General features: G+C 46.5%; 1 protein-coding gene across 1 annotated transcript; it reads left to right on the plus strand.

Moving 5' to 3' along the window:
- Positions 1-9,780: 9,780 nt before the first annotated feature.
- Positions 9,781-12,622, plus strand: ZNF503 (zinc finger protein 503). The gene is made up of 2 exons (XM_068125363.2): positions 9,781-10,181; positions 10,635-12,622. Exons 1-2 carry the CDS (start codon positions 9,843-9,845, stop codon positions 12,018-12,020), a joined length of 1,725 nt encoding a protein of 574 aa, XP_067981464.2. The 5' UTR covers positions 9,781-9,842; the 3' UTR covers positions 12,021-12,622.
- The last annotated feature ends 10,273 nt before the right edge of the window (positions 12,623-22,895 follow it).

The raw sequence follows: 22,895 nt of genomic DNA on the forward strand, positions 1-22,895 counted from the left end.
AGTGCTGCCTTCCGAACCGCAGGGAGAGGCAGTGCTTCCCGAATGTGCGTATGGGTGTACCGTTGGCTGCAAGCAACGCGGGGCCCCGGCCCGCGGTTCGCTTGTCGGACACGTGGGCTGGGATGACGCTTACCTGCGCTCCTGTGTCGCAGAGGAAGCGGCACCCGGACAAGGTGTCTGTGATGAATAAGAGGCTGCCGGAATTGCGGACGCGCAGGGCCGCTACCGAGCATCGGCTCGGTCGTTTCCCGACTTGCCAAACGAGCACGGCGGGCAACACTTCTTAGCCTTGTGGCCAAACCTGGCATGGAAACGGCACCAGCCTTGCGGCAGGAGCGGCGGAGGCCACGGCTTTCACCGCTGCAGTGGTGGTGGGCGGGGCATGGCGGCGGCCACAAGGTGTTCATGCGCATCAGCCCCGGGATCCACGAGGTGTGCAGCCGCATCAGCCTCGGGATCCACGACGGCCGCACCGAAGCTCGCCCGCGTGTCACAAGCCGCGAAAAACTTGTCGGCCTCGACGGCCAGAGCGTGGGGTTCCTCTATTTTGGAACCGGCCAATGCGAGCCGTACCTGTGCCGGTAGCTGGCATAGAAAAAGCGCCCAGAATTAAAAAAAATCCTGGGCTTTGTCACCCAGCAACGGCAGCATGTCGTCCATCCGTACCGATGGTCGTGTGGCGCCGAGTTCGGGAAGGTCCAGGAGGTGGTCCGCCCGTTCGAACTCTGTGAGGCCGAACATGGCGATGAGGAGACGTTTGAGCGCCCTGTACTTGTGCTCTGCCGGTGGGTGCTGCAGGATGGACACGACTCGGGCAGCCGTGCCGAGCCCGAGGGCGGCGATCACGTGATAGTAACGCGTCTCGTCCGCCGTTATTCCTCGAAGCTGGAACTGTGCTTCGGCCTGCACGAACCATACCTCGGCCTGTGCTTCCCAAAACTCAGGGAGCTTTACCGCGACCGCATTGCTGGCCATGGCGCATTCTGTGGTCAGCGACGGCTGAACCAAAAGGGGTCACCAGTGTAGCGTGGTGCTACGCACGCAACTTGTTTGCCAAAGAAGGTAAGCCACAACGCGTAGGATCAAAAGAGGCTTTATTGTAAAGCTCAAACTGTAGCACTGACTCGATTGGGGCTGCGAGTCCCGTGTATATCCCGAGGCCACGCCTACCCCTCGGGCGTGGCCGACACCCCATTGGTGCGTGGAATGATGTCACCACGCCAGCGAGCCATCGTGTCCGCCACAGGACATTCCATAACTTGTAGAAAATGCCAAACAATACAAAATAAGGGGCATTCAAAAAAATATTGTGTGCATGCTGGACTACGCTTGTGTTCTTAGGAGGAACCAAGTAATGCTTTGGAAAAGTTAATATAAAGGGGCACCAATTTGATTCATACAGTTGCATGAAGAAGTTAATGTATTTTATTTGCCAGATGTAGGGCGCGTCCTGCTTTTCTATTGTTCGACATTTTCTATAATCTATCGAGTGCCCCTTCTTTTCTCTACTTTGCCACATGGCACATACCCTTATAACTTATATAAAGGGGCCTTTTCTATGCCCCTGGCATTGTACTTAATAATTTATATATATATATTTCGTTATGTATATATATATTTATATATGGTGTATATTTAACTTTAAAGCACAAACTATAGCACTTAGGTTGAATTTGTTTCAAAAGCCATTCACTAGACCTCTTGGCTGATGTACTGTATATTCCATGTTTCAGCTAGTTTCAATGTATAGTACTTGAGATATGAGCAGCAACACATTTTTGGCGGATGGACGGACGGATGGACGGACGTACGGACAGACACCAATGTGATTTCGAGAGTTTTCTAAATATAACTCAAGAATGCGAAAACAGACGTTGCTGAAATTTGGAACATATTACCTGAATGTACAAAGCATTTACTTCTGAAATTTGCAGCCGATTTCGTCCAGTAGAAGCCGAGAAACGTATTTTCTGTCCCCATGTAAAAGCTGCATACAGAGAAACGATCCCTTGTATAAAGGGAGGGGCACTTTGCGCGTCCCTTTGATACAATGCTATCTTTACTGTGGGATTCCATGATCTACCCCCACAAACGTAACTATGTATATATATATATAAATAATATTTTCAAGTGTTTGTGCGTTTGTTACTCTTTCACGACCGTAGAGGCCTCACATTTTGGATGTAGGCACTTCAGAATCTGGGCATAGTTTTAGGCTACCGCATATTGGCCTTGAAGGCCGTTTTGAAGCAACCCAAAGACCGCTATAAAGTGTATATTGGGATGTGGGGTCAGGCAGTGCTGGAGCTGGCCCGCAGGCAAACGGTAACCACCATGAGCCCAATAACTCCAAAGCTTTTCAATGTCGAACACGTCCCAGAAACCCCACCGGGAAAAACTATATATACATATAAATATATATATTAGATAAATACGTACATATACACATCTTAGGTTCAAATGATTGTAATCCTTTATTCTAAAAAGGAAAGGAAAATGGACAGCCAACAACGAATTGTATTTCGTACAACTCCACTGATCTTCTAACCAACAGCATCAAACAAAGGTGGTCTCAGGTGGCTTCTTGTGCAAGCCATGGAGTCATGGACAATGTGAACAATAAACTTTTCCATGTTCATAAAAACACCATTTATTATCCATTGTGAATACTCGTGAACTCGAATTTCTCACGGAATACTAATCTTTGTGAATGCTCCTGTTGGTCTGGGTCGACGAGCAAGTTAAAGAATTGATTTTATCAACTTAAAGATGATAAAGCGTATGTTAACCACCGTGCGAAATGACGTCAGCTGACGTTTCTTACGTTCGACCATCGTCTGCGATATTTTGTCCCTGTTTTTGTTCCCACGAAGGGATATTGCCCGAAACGTCATGTCAACATTCTTTCCACACAGGTCAACATCCTCTTATCAAATCTCAGTTTATCGAATCAATCATTTGAAAAAAAATGCACTGACTGTCTTCTCTTAAGGTCGTGAATTGTGATCAGATACACTGTTGGTAACATGATGCACCACATGGAGTCATACTCCAAGAATGTTGTTTTGAAAGGTGATATTCGGACTCTATTACCTCCGCCACCGAACGTGGATGGAGGTTGTTTTCACCCCTGTCTGTTTGTTTGTCTGTCTGCTTGTGAAAAAGATATCTCAAAAAGTTGTGGACAGATTCGGACGAAATTGGGCAGAGATGTAGCGTATGTGACACGGACGAAATGATTAGATTTTGGTGAAGATTTAGATGCGGATCCGGCTACTAGAATTTTTAAGTGATTCTTCACCATTGGGAGATCGGGCCAAAAATGATATATAGCAGGATTTCTCAAAAAGTTGTGGACGGATTTGGACGAAACTTCGTGGACATGTTGGATGTGTGACAAGGACTATTTGATTCGATTTTGGTGAAGATCTGAATATGGATTCGGATATGAGAATTATTTAATTTTTTAAGTGATTCTTCACCATTGGGAGATCGGGCCAAAAACTATACATTGCGGGATATCTCAAAAAGTTGTTGATGGATTTGGACGAGACTTGGTGGACAGGTTGTGTGTGTGACAAGGAAGAATCAATTCGATTTTGGTGAAGATATGAATATGGATTCGGATATCACTTTTTTTTTTTTTTAAAGTGATTCTTCACCATTGAGTGATATGGCCAACCAGGCGGAGGTATGCTCTCCACTGAGTGCCGTTCTTGTTACTCCCGCCAGGGAGTAATGCATTCGATCGTGTCCGTCCGTGTGTTGGTGTATTTGTGAACAAGATATCTGGAAAAGTTCTGAGCGGATTTGGATGAAAGTTGGTGGGATGATTGCCCTTGGGATAAGGAAGAATTGATTAGTTTTTGGTGAAGCTCAGGATATTATTCCGGATCCAGGAACTTTTTGAAGGATTTTTTTACCATTGGAAGATAGGGCTCACCAGCGGCTACCCACGGCGGGAGTATGCGCTCTACTGAGTGGCGTTCTAGTTAAACTTGTTTTGCCTCCGAGAAAATCTACAGACTAGTTTCATGTACGGTATTTGTAAATACATCATAAACACATCATCAGCTTTTCGAGGTTATCAATCTTGATTGTCATTGCAAGTTAAGATTGCACACAAAATATAGATAGGGCCGTGGAAGAGTGCGGTGAATGGGGGCAAAAGGCAACGAAGTGACAGTGGCACCAGTTTGAATGTGTACTTTGATCGTGTACACAGTTTTAGGATGTACTTTAGTCGTGTACACAGTTTTAATATGTACTTTAGTCGTGCACACGGTTTTAATATGTACATTGGTCGTGTACACGGTTTTAATATGTACTTTGGTCGTGTACAGGGTTTTAATATGTACTTTGGTCGTGTACACAGTTTTATTATGTGCTTTAGTCCTGTACACAGTTTTAATATGTACTTTAGTCGTGTACACAGTTTTAATATGTATTTTGGTCATGTACACAGTTTTAATATGTACTTTAGTCGTGTACACAGTTTTAATATGTGCTTTGGTCGTGTGCACGGTGTTAATATGTACTTTAGTCGTGTACACAGTTTTAATATGTACTTTGGTCATGTACACAGTTTTAATATGTACTTTGGTCGTGTACGCGGTTTTAATATGTACTTTGGTCGTGTACACAGTTTAAATATGTACATTGGTCGTGTACACGGTTTTAATGTGTACTTTGGTCGTGTACACGGTTTAAATGTGTACTTTGGTCGTGTACACGGTTTTAATGTGTACTTTGGTCGTGTACACGGTTTTAATGTGTACTTTGGTCGTGTACACGGTTTTAATGTGTACTTTGGTCGTGTACACGGTTTTAATGTGTACTTTGGTCGTGTACACGGTTTTAATATGTACTTTGGTCGTGTACACGGTTTTAATGTGTACTTTGGTCGTGTACACGGTTTTAATGTGTACTTTGGTTTTGTAGTTTGAATGTGTACTTTGGTATTGTACACAGTTTGAATATGTACTTTTGTCTTCCACAGTTTGAATGTCTACTTTGCTTGTGTACACAGTTTGAATGTGTACTTTGGTGGTGTACAGTTTGAATGTGTACTTTCGTTTTTTACGCAGTTTGAATGTGTACTTTGGTATTGTACAGTTTCAATGTGTACTTTGGTATTGTACACAGTTTCAATGTGTACTTTGGTATTGTACAGTTTCAATGTGTACTTTGGTATTGTACAGTTTCAATGTGTACTTTGGTATTGTACAGTTTCAATGTGTACTTTCGTCTTTTACGCAGTTTCAATATGCACTTTGGTATTGTACACAGTTTCAATGTGTACTTTGGTATTGTATAGTTTCAATGTGTACTTTCGTCATTTACGCAGTTTCAATGTGTACTTTGGTATTGTACAAAGTTTCAATGTGTACTTTGGTATTGTATACAGTTTCAATGTGTACTTTCATCTTTTACGCAGTTTCAATGTGTACTTTGGTATTGTACAAAGTTTCAATGTGTACTTTGGTATTGTACGGTTTCAATATGTACTTTCGTCTTTTACGCAGTTTCAATGTGTACTTTGGTATTGTATACAGTTTCAATGTGTACTTTGGTATTGTATACAGTTTCAATGTGTTCTTTGGTATTGTACACAGTTTCAATGTGTACTTTGGTTGTGTACACAGTTTGAATGTGTAATTTGATCTTGTACACAGTTTGAATGTGTACTTTGGTTTTGTCCACAGTTTGAATATGTACTTTGGTATTGTACAGTTTGAATGTGTACTTTGATCCTGTACAATGTACACAGTTTGAATGTGTACTGTGGTTGTTTACACAGTTTGAATGTGTAATTTGATCTTGTACACAGTTTGAATGTGTACTTTGGTATTGTAAACAGTTTGAATATGTACTTTGGTATTGTACAGTTTGAATGTGTACTTTGGTTTTGTACACAGTTTGAATGTGTACTTTGATCTTGTACACAGTTTGAATGTGTACTTTGGTTGTGTAAACAGTTTGAATGTGTAATTTGATCTTGTACACAGTTTGAATGTGTACTTTGGTTGTGTACACAGTTTGAATGTGTAATTAGATCTTGTACACAGTTTCGATGTGTACTTTGGTTTTGTACACAGTTTGAATGTGTAATTTGATCTTGTACACAGTTTCGATGTGTACTTTGGTTTTGTACACAGTTTGAATATGTACTTTGGTATTGTACAGTGTGAATGTGTACTTTGATCTTGTGCACAGTTTGAATGTGTACTTTGGTTGTGTACACAGTTTGAATGTGTACTTTGGTTTTGTACACAGTTTGAATGTGTACTTTAATCTTGTACACAGTTTGAATGTGTACTTTGGTTTGTATACACAGATTGAATGTGTAATTTGATCTTGTACACAGTTTGAATGTTTACTTTGGTATTGTACAGTTTCAATGTGTACTTTGATCTTGTACACAGTTTGAATGTGTACTTTGGTTGTGTACACAATTTGAATGTGTACTTTGGTATTGTACAGTTTGAATGTGTACATTGGTATTGTACAGTTTGAATGTGTACATTGGTATTGTACAGTTTGAATGTGTACTTTTGTCTTGTACACATGATGATGTACACATACAGATGATGGGAATAGAGCCTGTGATTGATGCTGTGAAGAGGGACAGCTTGAGATGGTTTGGTCATGTGTTGAGGAAGGATGAAAGTGACTGGTTGAGAAGAGTGATGGAAATGAATGTAGAAGGAAGTAGAGGACGGGGAAGACCGAGAAAGACTTGGCTAAAGATGGTGGAAGAAGAAATGCGGGCAAGGGGGTTAACAAGGAGAGATGCAGAAAATAGGGCAAAATGGAGAAGATTGTCATGGGGACCGCAAGGCTAACCCCCGCTCTAGCAGGGAAAATGGCCTTAAAATGCATGTTGTTGTTGTCTTGTACACAGTTTGAATGTGTATTTTCGTTTCTTTTCAAATTTTGAATGTGTACTTTGCTCTTGGACACAGTTTGTATGTGTGCTTTGGTCTTGTACACAGTTTGTATGTGTGCTTTGGTCTTGTACACAGTTTGTATGTGTGGTTTGGTCTAGTACAGTTTGTATGTGTACTCTGGTCTAGTACACAGTTGGAATGTGTACATTGGTCTTGCACACAACGAGCAATGGAATGAACGAACAGAAGTGGGAAGGCAGCTCAGAAATCTGCAAGTCCGAGGATCGAATATATTGGAGTTAATGGGGGGAGAAAAGATGGTGGGTGGCGATGGGGAATGATGTGGGATGGTGGTGCTGAAATGTGTTGACAAGTCCGATGCAGACACAGACGGAGACAGAGTGAAGGAAGACTTGAAAATAAGTTCAGAGATAAGGACACAAAAGAACCGTAAGCACAGATTGCCAAAGAGACAGGAAGAGGGAGGAGGGTGATCTGAAGAGCGATGGTCGGGAGTGGGGGGAGGTAAAAAGAGAAGGAAGGGAAGACTTTGAGAGATGGCTTACGATAGAAAGAGAGATTGCGAAATAATAGGTGAGAGAAGATGGGAAAGATGGGGAGATTATACGTAAACAGACATCGACAGAGGACAGAACAAAGTAATGAGTGAAGATGGAGGAAGACAGAAATGGGTCGGTGAAAGAGGATAGTGGAGTGAAACGGTGGTAGTGGGGGGGGGGGGGGCACGAGGGTGTCAGGGCGCGGTTGTGTTGGCAGGAGGGTCGGAGCACGAGGGGATGGTGCGTTCCCTCTTGTGAGGTCAGAGCAAGGTCGCGGTGACGTCATAGACGTGGATCACAGACGTGGATCACAACTTGAGACTGAAACCCACCGAGCCTCCTTTCCTAAGACCAGGAGTCTCCACCATGGAGGAGGGACGCGCCCGTGGACCATTCGGCCACAGACACAGGTCTTTGGACGGATATTATCTTGTATATAAGAGACCCTCATGGGGCTCAGTGGCCCACGGGTGACCTGGGTTGCGCAGACGTCATAACGTTCGACGCAAGCACTGATGGGTCGAATCGATTGGGTGGCCATTGCAGAATGTAGTGGAGGCACGACGGGCCAAACGTCCTGCTTCCGTGTCAGAGTCCCTTGTTTTCCCTTGTAAGGAAGAGGAAGAAGAAGAAAAACAAACCGCACCGGGAGAATAATAATCATCCGTCTCCATTTGGAATGTTTGTAGAGCACAATTATTAAACTCGCAAAAGTTTCATTTGGGCCAAGAAGTTGCGCGATTGAGGCGCCGATCCGTTCCAGATGTTCGTGCTCGCCGGGCGCGTTTCGGGCTTCGCCGTGACCTTTCGTTAGGCTCAAGTTTGTGCGGCCACCATGCGGGTCCGGAAACCGCCGCGGCGATTGATTAGCGCTAAGATTCGCCTGTCAAAGTGCGGCAGAACATGGCAGCCGAGGCAGAAATCTGTCAGCGGCGAGGCGTGATTAAAGGGAGCGCTGCTCGCCGGGCGCGGCCGCTTTCCGCGAGCGGGGCCGGGGCGCTCTTTCTGCGCACGGCATCTCGGTGCGCCGTGCTGGGCCCGAGGGGGCACGAGAAGGGTTGGGGCGTTGTATCTGTGCATGGCTCCTCGGTGCGCCGTGCTGAGCCCGAGGAGGCACGAGAAGTGTCGGGCGTTGTATCTGTGCACGGCATCTCGGTGCGCCGTGCTGTGCCCCGAGGAGGCACGATAAGTGTTGGGGCGTTGTGTGTGCATGGCTTATCGGTGCGTCGTGCTGTGCCCGAGGAGGCACGAGAAGTGTCGGGCGTTGTATCTGTGCACGGCATCTCGGTGCGCCGTGCTGTGCCCCAAGGAGGCACGATAAGTGTTGGGGCGTTGTATGTGTGCATGGCTTATCGGTGCGTCGTGCTGTGCCCCGAGGAGGCACGGAGAGCGCGCCGAGGGGGAACGGGCTGTGCTGAGCGTCGTGCTGTGCCCAGAGGAGGCACGTAAAGCGCGTCGAGGGGGAACGGGCGGTGCTGGGCGCCGCGCACGACCCGAGGAGGAACGGAGAACGCGCCGATGGTGCACGAACAGTGCCAGAGCGTTGTATCTGCGCACGGCATCTCGGCACGCCGCGCACGTCTCGAGGAGGCACGGAGAGCGCGCCGAGGGGGTACGGGATACGCGCGCCGCTCCACTTTGATCGCGCCATTCACATGTCCCGACTGTCAGCGTTCACATGTCAGCACTTGCGCCGTGCCAGTCTTAATCTTTACAAAAATCCCGCCGCGCAAGCCTGATCCTCTGATTGACTGGCGACACATAGCTCAGTAATGTGCCGCCAACTTTGAAGTCCGCCGACAAGCTCGAGCCGTTAGAGAGACAAGCGTCAGAGTAAGCCATTAATAACAGAGATGAAGGTCGCGTAATGGTTCGAAATAAACCAAAAGTGCAGCCTCGCGCGGTTGCCTTTGTTCGCATACAAATCGCGTTTACACAGAGAGCGATTTATTTCCCTGGGCTGAAAGGGCTCTTTCATAAACCGCTCCTTTTCAAGTCAAACAAGCCCCGCACCCGGCAACAAAGGCTGACATCAATCACGTCCGCACGACAGCGCTGACAAATGCCTGATTGATCGCGGTCGCGGAATTGACAACGGAGGTGAAGCATGTGACATTGAAGCGCCTCGTAGCCCATTGGCCGGGAGCCAAAGATTCCGCCCCTTAATCCGTCGATCGACGGCGGGTTCGCGATCCTATTGGCCGTCGCCCGGAAAGGACCGCCTCGCTTCCTGCCAATCAACACGTCCGTCGCTATTCGATTAGCCGAGAGCCCAAAGGCCACGCCTTTAATCTGTGGAGCATTTTTCTCTCAATCAACACGACGCGTCGCGTCCGGCGCCGCGGGCCAATCGGCGCGCTCGGAACGCGTCTTGCCGAGCGCTCATTGGCCGATGGGCCGCTTTGATGCGTGCCCGAGGGGCGTTTTCGGGGCGGTAGTCGCGAGAGAGCGAGTGGCAGGTCCGGGCGGCAGCCAGGCGCGCCCAGCCGCGCGGGTCATGCTCACATCGTTCGCCGGCTCCGCGCTCACATCGCACGCCGGCTCCGCCGCACCTTGTCTCCGGGACACGAGTCCCGCTCCTCTGGCGGCGCTCCCCCCAGCCGATCCACTCCGCCAGGCGCAGCGTGTGCCCATCAAGCTGTTGAAGATGCTGGCGGCCAGGGCCGGACACATCTTGCACGCCGCCGAGTACCTGCAGCCGTTACCCTCCACACCCGTGTCCCCCATCGAGGTACGTGCGCCCCCTGTCTGTACTCCCAGCCGCCCTCCCCCACTCGCCCCAACCCCCGACTATTCCCTCCCTCACTCGGCTATGAGCGCGACTGGGTCACAAAGGTGGAACAGTGGAGGCTTAGAAGGGAGTAAAATTCTTACTTGTGAAAGACTTAGATTTATCAGAATACTGTTTTGTGTTGTAGATTTGTGAGAGTATTTTAACATTCGCGCCATATTGGGTTTGGTGAGTTGGGTGAGGATGACCATCCATGTCCTAGGGGACGATAATGTATCAGAACTAGGTATTTGACAATATTGTTGTACAAAAAGTGCACTTATGGGTCTGTTAAAGCATCTTGTGCCGAGTATGGACGTGGGTTGTGTAGAGTGTCACAAATGGGCAGGGAATGTGTACCGGAGGCCTGAGTGGGAATGGACGCTAACCGAGCCCTGGCTTTGTCCCTGGCAGCTCGATGCCAAGAAGAGTCCGCTGGCGCTGCTCGCTCAGACGTGCTCGCAAATCGGGAAGCCGGAGCCACCACCCAGTAAGCTGGCGTCCGCGGGATCCTCGGCGCTCGGGGACAAGGAGGCGACCAAGTCGGGTCCTCTGAGGCTCAGCGACATCGGTGCAGAGGACAAGTCGAGCTTCAAGCCGTACAACGGGAAGGGCGCGGCCGACAAAAAGGACGAGACCGCTGGTTCGGGCGGTACTGATGGCAAGACTGGCTTTCGCGTCCCCAGTGCGACCTGCCAGCCGTTCACGCCGAGGCCGAGCAGCGTGAGCTCCAGCGGGGCCAGTTCCCCCAAACCCGGGGAGCTGGGCAAGATGGAGAGCCAGCAGGTGGACAAGAAGGACGGAGATTCCGGGAAGGCAGGATCGGATGGCCTGGGTCCAGGAAACGCCTCCCACCTGCGCCTCAGTTGCTCAGGCCTCGGTTCTGAAGGCAAAGGTGACGCGACCACGGGAGTCTGTAAAAGTGCGGCCAACGAGCCGGTTATCCTCGGACCTGGACACGTGGCTTCGGTGTCGCCATACAAGGCTGGGCAGCCGGTGTTCCCACTGCCGTCTGTGAGCATGGGATACGGGAGTTCGCTGTCGGGATCGTACGCGGGCTACCCGGCGTCCTTCCTGCCTCACGGTCTTCCTCTGGACCCCAGCAAGGCAGGCATGCCCGGCTCCATCGCATCGTGCTCTCTTACACCGAAGAGCACGACGGTTGCATCTCCCCTCGCCGGGGCCTCTCCGCCATCGCTGCTGGGCGGCTTGTGCCGGGATCCATACTGTCTAAGCTACCACAGCGCTGCACATCTCGCAGGCACCGCCACCTGCTCCAGCTGTCCGAGCGAGGCCAGCGCACTCAAGGCTGCGGGGTACCCTCTTGTATACCCTCCGCACCCACTGCAGCACACGGGACTCCCCCTCACTGCGCACCCGTTCTATCCCTACAGCTTTGTGCTCCCGAACGAGCCAGCACCGCACGTCTGCAACTGGGTCTCGGCCAACGGGCCGTGCGACAAGCGCTTCTCGTCGTCGGAAGAGCTGCTCAGCCACCTGCGCAGCCACACGGCACTGCCCGGCCTAGAGAAGCACCTGACCACGTACCCGGGTCTCAGCCCTGCGACGTGTCACATGCACGTCGGACCTGGACCCATAGGAAGCGCCGCGGGACTCGCTCTGCGTGGCCCGCACTCCTTGGGACTCGGCCGCTACCATCCTTACGCCAAAGCCCCCATGGCCGCGCCCATGGTCGCCCCCGTCACCGCCCTACCCGTGCCGGCATCGGGTCCTTTCTACTCCCCATACGCGTTCTATGGCCAGCGGTTGGCCACGGCCTCTGCTCTGGGTTACCAGTAGCGGCCGGGACACCTGGACGGGACCCAATTATACGCTAAATTATTGCGCTCTCTCCCTTTCATGATTGTCCCATCCTTAAACTCCTAATTTGTCCACGTTACCTTAGCCCCTTTCTTTACTTGGAGCCCTTCCCTCTGCGCACACCTTGTGTATATAATAAGTGCGGCGCAGAGAACTTCACGGACCTTTTTCTCCCGTGCAAATCGGGACAGGAACAACACGCGTTTCTACAGGAATCTCGACGATGAATTTAATTCCTCATGGTGTCCCTTCCCCGATGGCCTGTTTGCTGTTCGGGGAGGCATCGGGGGAGAGGGGGGGCTGCATTTGGGGAGGAGTTGGGTGGGAGTAAGGCTGGAAATTGAGGCGCGTAGCTATAGTGCATGGCTCATTGCATATTCCCCCGCTGTCGGTTTTGAATATTCTGCGCCGCTCATTTGGGAACGACAGGGAAGGGAAAGGGTCTTACGTTGCATGTACGTACTTGATGATGTCATTGTAAATTGAAGCAGCTATATTTTATTATTAAATGTAAAAAGTGTACATCTGCCTCATGTTTACTTTTGCTAACGAGATCCCAATAAAGCAGAGCTTAATATGAATGGCGCTTCCTATCACATCTTCTTTATTCAAAACGGCCACCAATGGTTCCCAGCTTCTTGTGGGGGCGGCCAGGCTGGTTATGGCAGGAATGTCTAATTTGTCCAGGGTGCCAGCGATAACTCGCTTGCTCTTCGTGAAAGACTCTGTTGGGATCCAGTGCTTTAATATGGCAGAGGGGTCCTCGTCCTGCTTAACCTCCATCCAATGGAGGCATTATGCCTCGCCCTGTATGCGAAGCACCAGGGTGGCATGCGGAGCACCAGGGTGGCATGCGGAGCACCAGGGTGGCATGCGGAGCACCAGGGTGGCATGCGGAGCACCAGGGTGGTGCTTTACAGCTTGGTCGAGATTCTAACCCAGGCTAGACGGCTCAACGACGAGAGCACATACTGTACCTCCAAGAGCCTAAGGTATCCCAGCAGTCTCCAGGTATATTGCACGTACACACGTATTCGACCCTATTATTTACAGGTCATTATCGTATTGAGCAATCCGAGCATTTTGTTTATACACTGCGATTTATTTATTTATTTTTGTGTACATTCCTCAACACGCACCCACCTATACCTACCCGCACCCACCTTTACCTACCCGCATCGTGTTCAATTTGAGGGCTCGTCGCATGATCTGCCTCACGAATCGCCAATTGCTCACGGCGATCGCTCCCGTCGAATATGTCAGGTTGGGACAACTTTGATGCTTTCGAGCAAAGTGGAGGAAAATTACCTGATCCCGCCCAGGTCGTGCCCGAAGGTTGCAAATCGGCGCTAAATTTCACCATCCGTGTTCGTGTCACTCACACACCCCAGGACCACCCACGGATTTTAATGTGGGAACCGCAGTGACTAAGAATCTACGGATCGCTCTGCTCAAATTCTGGAACTTTGACTAACTTTAAGGTGGGGCTCTTCCATCGCAACCTCCCTCCCCCCCCCCCGCCCCCTTTTGCAGTAAATTGACGACGAGCGTACGGCGTTGAAGTCTTGATAACAATGTTGGAAATTCCATTCCGTGTTTTTGTTTCTTGGTATAGAAAACTAGGATAACAAGTTCTCGGGATACCTTTGATGCGATTCCAAAAGTAAGTTGATACTGTTTATAATAGGCGTCGTTGAAAAGGAAAATCCTTACATTCGAAGACCAGATGCTCTGTGCGTCACCTGATCTTAAAAACTGTGCGTCACCTGATCTTAAAAACTCCTTTGCGGACATGGCAGTCGACAATTTTTTTTTTTTAACCAACCTGTCTTTTAACAGTGATGGGCGCGCAGAGCACCCTTGTGTTCCTTAATTGGGGTGGTCCTTTTTGAGGGAGCGGTGTGGTGTTGCTATAGGGACAGGGCCTTAGGAAGGGACATAGACCATGTGAGCCTTTGAGTGTTTGGATAGCGCCCTCTGGTGTTGATAGATCTACCGATTCTGAAAGGACTTGCTTTCCTACCTTCAGTCCAAGACTACGCCAAATGTTCGTGTATTGTACTTTCCAGCGACTCTACTCGACTTCAGATATTTTATTTATATATATATATATATACGATTCTATATATATATTTTGATATCACGATTGAGAAAGGTCATTACACTGGCATTTAAAGCTGGAGGTGGGCCTTCAACTAGTCTGGAGTCTCTATACTTGCGAGCATTGAAAAGGAAGGCGGTGCAGGTGTGTACTGATGAAAGTCATTACTTGAACGGACTTTTTGAAAAACTGCCATCAGGGAGACGTTTTCGTGTAAGGAGGATGAAGAAGAACATTTTCAAAAGGTCATTTGTACCATGTGCAATTCAAATGCTAAATTCAAATTCCTAGACATTTTGCTGTTTAGTCAATCTTCCATATTTTATATTTATTTTATATTTTATATCTTTTTTTTAAATATTGTTTTCTTATTCCCTTTGTGGTTTATGTTTTAATGATGGTCAACTTACGGTGTCACCAAAGAATAATTTCCCTGAAAATGGGACAATAAAGATTTATTTATTATTATATATATATATATAAGCAAATTATACGCATCTAATTAAAGGTTAGAAAACACTCTGCACCAGATTAGAACCTATAGAATAACAAATTCTAACAAGATATTCTTATCAAATTTTGTACAAAAACTGCTTTGGAAGACCAAAGATCCTGCCGATTGAATGGTTTTAGGAAAGGCGTAGACCTACTATCAGGGCGGCAAAGTGTTTGTCGTGTTGCGAGCCAGTCTACGTACCTGGTCACCGATAGCAGGTTTATCGTGCAATTATTCGGCCTCGTAAACGTAAATTAATGTTGAAATCTCAAGGAGAATGCAAATAATTGAGGCATTCATTGCCAGGCTCTTCCAGTCTGCGCGAGGAAGGCACGCGGAGCTCGCGACGGTCTATTGTGCGAATATTATACGTCCTACGTAATTGGTTAATTTACCGAATATAACAAATGCAAACAAATGGTGTCATAATGGTGTGTTCTGGTCGAGGAATTGACTCAGGCACAGTCACCTATCTTTGGGCTCGATTTAAAATGAGTATGGCATACCGCTTCTAACCACCAACGATGCGGTTTGCTGCATGTGAAAGAACACTTCTCAAAGTTTTATTGGCAAGATTTGTCAAGATCATCAGTACTTCTGGGGGCTGCACTCAAACGACTCGCAGACGAGTTATACATCCTCGCCACTTGTGCTTGACCGGGCTGCACCCTTCCTCTAAATGCTACCAGTCTCCAGAACCTTCTGTGCCACTCACGAATCGTTTTTCTTGATGGTGGCTGTCTTCTCGAGGTATTCCTGAAGCTTCGGTGATCCTGTGTAGCTGATTTGGTCAACCAAAAATCAGGTAACGCACTGCGCTTTTTCTTGTGGGGATGACATTTGCAGTAAGTGCGACGTCACGTCATGGGAGACAACTGGAAACGAAGAAAGAAAAAAAAAGTAAAGAAAACCTTAAGAAACGCGCTTTTGCACGCAACAAATTGCATCGTTGTATCCCATTTCATTGTTTATTTTACAAGTTGCCCGTGCCCGCATTGGATTCTAAAACAGCGTAGGGACGAGGCGGAAGAAATGCAAATGGCGTCTTCTGTCACCGAGCTGGCAAGCTGGAAGCAGCAATTCACATTTATTGACACATCTCATCCAATTTAAACACTAATGGTGGCAAAATGCTCCATTTGAAACTGTTTGTTCGATTATATGTAGCTTTTGTTGCCTATGGTCCACAATATATAAAATTGCATTGTTGTCAAAGCCAGTGACCAATTACAAATTAGTGTGCAGGATTCTGGTTTGAATTTGGAATTGGCAATTTGTGGACAAATATGATCAAATATATTGATTGGGTATACTTTGTGCTGTGATCACGATTTACAGGTGAAAACTGTCATAGAAAGCTTTGTCTGATAGACAAAGGGAAGAGAGGGAGGTTGGAATGAGCCGAAAAGTGAGATGATACAAAAATTAGTAGACAATCCTGATATGGTGGGTGAGTTCATTTACGCCATAGCAATCGGCCTCCAGCTAGGAGATGCCACAAATTCGTAAAGCCTTTGACTCGACCACCTCCAATTGAGCGAGAAGTGAAGAAGCTGCACCAGCTCAGAGTGGACAGCCATACTCCATTGCATGTGAAATGAAGATTGTTTTGTGCCTCATAATTAACTTAGCGTGTTCAGAAATGACTTTGCTTTGCCAAGAATACCAAGGCGTTGGAGATATGGTCCACCCAAGACAGGATGTGATACACTGTGAGTTCTAGGAGCTTCAGGGAATGCACGTCTTCCAGAAATTGGTCAGAGAAGGAAACTGGGATGGGGTTGACAGCCATTTTTCCCGGAAGAACAGGATTCGACCTTCGGGTATGAGAAAACAGGGATTGGGAACCTTAACCTTTTCTGTAAAAACAGAATTAACGTGGTGGTTTTTTTTTTTAAGACCATTGGCCAACGTGACTCCATCGTGTTGGTCTAAAGGCTCAGAAAGAGGGTGTATCCTGGTAACAGACTTGACTAGCTGCCAGTAACATTTTGAAGAAGGTAAGAGGCATGAGAAGTTGATATTGATGTTGAAGCTTTGGCTCATTTCAGGGCCAGTACATACCAGTAGTAGGCTATGTGGTGGAGGTTTATAATATGTTCCCATCAATTGGGGTTTGCCTTGCAGGTGAAGAAACCAAGCTGCTTTTTAGCAATACGGGACTCAATTTTGGAAAGGCCTTTCGCTGGCAAGGCCTTTCGGCTTTCGCGCATGTGCTGCGTGAAATTTTCAGCGACTCACTTCCGCTAGACGTGGCTCTTTCAAAATATCTGCCATTGCTAGGACAAAATCGGTAATGAAAATTGTCTTTTAAATGTAATTTTCAGCATTAAAACGAAAGAGTGGCAATTTCAAAATGTTTAACCATAATTGTGTTCCTCGATGAAAATAGACGATATATGAGAAATATCCGTGGATGCGCGGTGTTGATTTCCTAGCATTTCCTGTGAATGCAAGGAAGCGGCAGCACACACACACATGGACACACATGGACACACACGGACACACATGGACACACACACACACACACACACACACACACAGACAAACGCTTCTCCTTTCAGCAATAGATGCAAAAATCTGGAATATTTTCTTTTGGAGCCCCGGATCCAACCAAACGAACAATCTATGTTATCTTTATACCAATATACAGTAAAATGCAGTGTATATTTGTCTGTCCCCTTCATAAGGATGATTTGAGTAGGGTTTTAAAGGCCAATCTTTTAACATGACTGTGTGTTCACCACATTCTATTTTTGTGGATAAAATTGTCGATGGTGGCTTGCAAAGCGAGCTTCAAGGGCGGTGTATGGAAGTGTTTTTGTTTTAAATAACAACAAATATAAGGTATAGTGAGGTGAAATTTGCTGCATGTGATGGGCAACACGCACAGAGTAAAAAGAGTGTTCCTTTACGTCCGTAGGATGTTAAATATATAAATAAAGAAGATATAAGCACACCTGACGCTAGACCGAGGCTTCAGAATTTGGAACGTTCATGAGGCTGTCCCGCCCGTCATTTTTGATGGCTTCTTATACTTACCTATTTATAACAGTCCTCACAACTCCTCTCATCCTCCCTCCCCTACACCCCCCCAACATGATTAATAGTAAATATTATCATTTTTAAAGTTGATTTTTAATTTACTCTGTGCATGCCCCGGTGACTGCGGTTGCTTTGGGTTTCTGTGCATGTGTGCCGACAATTCTAGGGTGAATTTCGTCCTTTCAAAAGTTCTGTGTTGCATCACCGCACGCATCTGTGCACCACTGTCAGGATGTTGATTTGGGCCATCCGTCGGAAGTGTGAAGGGATAAATTGTTAAAAGAGGGAAAGCAGTCTGTTGAAACGATTCCAGCAACTCTTGATGTCAGGAGCCAATAAGATAATGGACTAGTCTGTGAGGAATATAGCAGATTTCAGGCCAGACCAATGTGCCTTGCTGAACTGCCATACATCTTGGCGGCTCCCTGAAGACCACTAAGGAGCATCTCAGAATCTCAGAAAGGTATCCAGTCATCGCTATGCAGCATCATTGTCCAGAGGTTGCACAGCAACGCTCCCAGCATCCATCATTTCTGGGAGCTCAAATGTGCCACTAATGCAGTGCTTCCTACTGGTTAGGGCAGGAATTTGGATTTTTTTGGCCATGGCGTGACTACTCGCCTATTATTCACGAAGGATACTGTGCGTTCTTTAATGTCCACCAACTAATGCAGGGACATCCGTTTAACATCCATCTGAGGGATGGCGCACACATTGATGATTCACACTGCCTGTGAAACAATGGGATGACAGTTTATAGGCCGGATTGGGATTCAAACCCAGGCTCAACACCTTGTAGGTGAATGTGCGTACCTCTAGGCTATCCTGCCAAACCTGTGTGGGAGGGAGACACTTCCACTAGGACTAGATAAAAAGAGTGAAGAGAATGAGTAGGAACAGGACAGGTTTGTGGGGATGTTTGACATGGCTCGATCTAGCAGAGAATAACTGACATGCTGAGAGATGTGAGTCTGAGAACATAGACTGCGTAAGGCAAAGTCATTAGGAGAAGGCCTTGGCCGCAATGTCGTGGACTACAGTTTGAGGACCGATCTCCAACCAATTGCCATAGCAGCAATTGAAGTATCCACAGATTCGAAAAAGAGAACTGGGGTGGGATGATAGTGGAGAACACATGTTTGGGAGCCTCGTAGATGGTGTCATCCCAAATTCGGGTGGAGTGTCTACCAACCTCAGAAGCAGAAGGTTATGGAGAGAGGCAAAGCCAGGAATACTTTGCGTGGTTGCGGGGAGCTATAGGCTGGCTGTGGGGAAGGGAATTACAAGCATCGACAGCAACACCACCACCATGACGAGACCTGCGTCTATCAAAACGCAGGATAGTAAATCCAGGGAAGCAGACGGATGCGGCAAAGGTTTCTGTCTGACAAAAAAAATTTCTGATTTCACCACCAGAGTATCCAAACATACAACAACCAACAGCTGTTGGTGCAAGTGCAACTTGCCCCGGAATGTAATCTTTCACTTAGAGTAGGTCTACCTCTTCTAAGTCTGTTACCACACCTCATCATAACGGACAACCTATTTTAGTTTGGTGCCGTTTCATTGCTCCATGAGCTTTAGATACTGTAGAAAAATGAAACAGCAGCTGCTTCCTTTTAAATGAGGTTTCTGAACAATATCAAACCATGAAGCGCATTGTAGCAGAGAAGCCTTTGGTGAAAATCATGGATTCTTCTTATTGAATCGATTTAAAGTCTCGTTACCATGAGCTAGGAGCGTAGCTAGACAAAGGCATTGTGTGCTTTGTGATTTCCTTCATATGTGTCAACCCATAGTCCATAAATGGTTATATGTCCGACAGGGCTGCCACATTTGCCTCTGAGCTGTCCAGTGTGGGTTCGATTGTTGACCCGATTATATATTGTCAACTTGGTGCTTCGTTGGCCAGCAGGGCATTGGCGACAATGGGTACACCGTCCCTCGGGTGGACGTTAAGCGGGGACCTGTCTGCTTGCATTGATTACCAGTGGGTGTTAAAGACCCCTCAGTGTCCTTCGGCAAAGACTAGGTGAGTTATCGCCGGTATCCTGGGGAAATTGTAAAATCCTGCCCCCCACCTGGCCCGGGGAGGAGATTTGCGTCTTCAGGTCTATGTGCCACAACATGGCGCCCAATCGATCTGTTTGGCATGTGATAGATGATGATCACATATCATGGCTCTATATGTATTTTACTTATATGTGACGTTGGAGTGGACAAAGTTGTGAAACGTCCCCATGCACGGTCCAATTAAAAGTTGTTATTATTATTATTACTACCCTTTGCATGCGCAGCGAAAGCGGGATTTGGCAATTGGTTCACGTCTGTCTGTCTGTCTCTGTCTGTCTACAAACGTCGGTTTATGATCGATGAATAACTTAATTTCAATTGAATGTTATATTTTGAACTCAAATCGGAACATGAATCTGAAACTTTGGCAGTTTGGCTCTGAACATGAACTCTAAATTTGGCCCGATCGCGTATGTGCAGAGACCAAGGAGTGAGATTTATTTCGTCTGTTTGCATCTGGCAATCAAAATTTAAAAAACATTCCAAATAGGAAACTCCGTTTTTTTTTAACAAATAACAGGCACGAATAACTCGTGTAACGTATCAAATAAGGTGGTGTGCAAGACGCTGTATCAATGGCGGTAAACTTTTGAACAAAATTTTCGAAAATTTCAGAATCATTGGAATCTCCCACGATGAAGCTCAACTCCGAGGGCCTTTCACTTACTCACCACAGGCAGGTTGGTGGTCTTTCTGTCTTCTACCGACTCCTCTCCGGCCTTGCTCCCCCAGCTCTCTCTGTGCTCTGTCCCCCAAATATTCCTTCAGGTCGCACAAGATCTGCCTGCAACCCTCTTATGGTTAAACTGCCAAAATGAAGGCTCTCTGCTCACCTTCACTCTTTCATTCCTCTTTTCTCCTGCCTCTGGAACAAACTCCCTCACTCTCTTGAATCCCACTCCTCCCTCCAGGTGTTTAAAACAGCTGTTCACCACCATCTCTTATCTTCCCCCATCCAAAACCTTGATCTTTTCTACCCCTGCTAATTTCACCCCAGATTCACTTTTTTGAAATATCAACTTCCTTCCAGGAAGTCCTTGCAGTGTCCTTGTGTTTTATACTTCTCCCACCCCTCCCCCTCTTCCCACGCCTCCTCCCCCCAAGCCCTCCCACAGATCTCCCAATGTTCCTGCTCTCAAATGTTGTGTTTGTGTGCTTCCCCTTCTCTCCCCATCTTGTCTACCGCTACCCTTATTATATGTTCTGTGTGTCTGTTTGATTTTTTGTGTGAGAAATGTTAGCTCTTTCAAGAGCCTCGATCCTGTATACAAAAGAAATTTTTTTTTTTTTTTTATACTTCCTTTAAAATCTTTGTTTTATTTCAAACGAATTATGTACTTGAGAATATTCCTGCACAAATTGCCTTTTTGCACTTTTAAAACCATTCCGTTTTTAGCAATACTCAGAAAAATATTATGGCATCACGACCAATCAAATTTGCCGCTCGTAGCCCATGTCCCTGTTATTAGTCCCCTACCAGTGTACACCAGAGGGGACTATAGGTTTGCACTCCGTCCCTCCGTCTGTCAGTCCGTCACGCAAAGAACAGCTTTCCGGACTTTTTTTTCTAAACTCTTAATGCTAATGATTTCAATCTTGGTACATGGTTTCCTCATGATAAGTTACAGATCAAGTTCGAACTTCACGACGTTTCGATCATTTTTGACAAAGTTATGGCACTTTGAACTTTGGTAATTTCCCCAACAGTTTTCCGGACTATAATTTGGATTGCGTTAAGTCAAAGCTGTTAATATTCCTTGTTTTAACTCCAATTTACATTCTTTTCCCCCTTTTAGTGAGAAGTAGGGGTCTGTGCAACCATTCATGAACTTTATTTGGTGCAAATCGGATAATTTTTAGCCGAGTTACCTCAGACCGTGAGTTGGTAATTATATAATTCACACAGTGCAATACGTGCAGGATACTCCACGGAGCGACCTTGCGGGCTTATTTTAACTCCGATTTACATTATTTTTCCCCTTTTAGTGAGAAGTAGGGGTCTGTGCAACCATTCATGAACTTTATTTGGTGCAAATCCGATATTTTTTAGCCGAGTTACCTCAGACTGTGAGTTGGTAATTATATAATTCACACAGTTTTCCGGACGACAGACTGCCGGTCGGGGACATGTATTGCAGCGCAATACTCAGAATGCTTGTTATTTAAGGACTTGTATTGTCGTGCAATATTATCTCGTTGATCTAGTAATATTCATAAAATAACAAGCATTCTGAGTATTGCGCTGCAATACATGTCCCCTCCCGGCAGTCTGTCGTCCAGAAAACAGTTGGGGAAATTACCAAGGGTTATTTATCCACAGGTTCTGAATCGTTCCCAATCGCTAATTACCTCAGGACGGGCTCACCTGTGATTCGCACTCGGGACTTCGATTTGTACACCTTGCAGACAGGTCAGCAGAAGCACGAGAAAATAAGTTGTTGATAAAGAACCTTTCGAGTCGCTAAATATCAGTAATTTATTATATTTTCCGGTTCACGATCAATGATCGATGTGTGTATATATATATATATATATATATATATATATGTTACTCGGCTTGGCTCCGCCCCTCCTGAAAGCGCGCGCTGTCGCGCTTTTGACGTTCGCGAGACGAGGCTGAAGGCGTGCGGTGCGGCTTGAGGAGAACTCTAGAATAAACAAGAGATATCTATTTTTAAAAAATATTTTCGTTTAATTAATAAATATAAATAAATCTGCCAAATCACGCGCCCTATCGCAAATTCCAAAAGAACATTTTAGTAGATTGACATGCTGAACAGATCTGTGAAGTTTCCCCTTGATTGGATCAAAAATGAGGGAGGAGCTCGGTTTTAAAGGTTCATGCTTAAAAACGTCATAACTCTGAAACCATGTGACGCATGACGTCATGCTCGCTGACTTTTTTGTTCGTCATGTGTATGCGATTCTGCCTGCAAAGTTTGACTTCGATCTGTTCAGCCGTTGCAGAGAAAAAGGGGTTTTCGTGTTTTCACGAAAAACAATTTGGCGACCGAACCACGCGACCTGTGACGTCATAATTACCATTAAAATATTCTGCAGACCGAGTCCCTGATATGGTGAAAATTTGATCTCAATCGGTCCTATTATTGCAGAGAAAATCTTTTTTAAAGGAAATGAA

The sequence above is a fragment of the Myxine glutinosa genome, chromosome 8, assembly GCF_964187855.1.
Source record: "Myxine glutinosa chromosome 8, kmMyxGlut1.1, whole genome shotgun sequence".
Lineage (NCBI taxonomy): Eukaryota > Metazoa > Chordata > Myxini > Myxiniformes > Myxinidae > Myxine > Myxine glutinosa.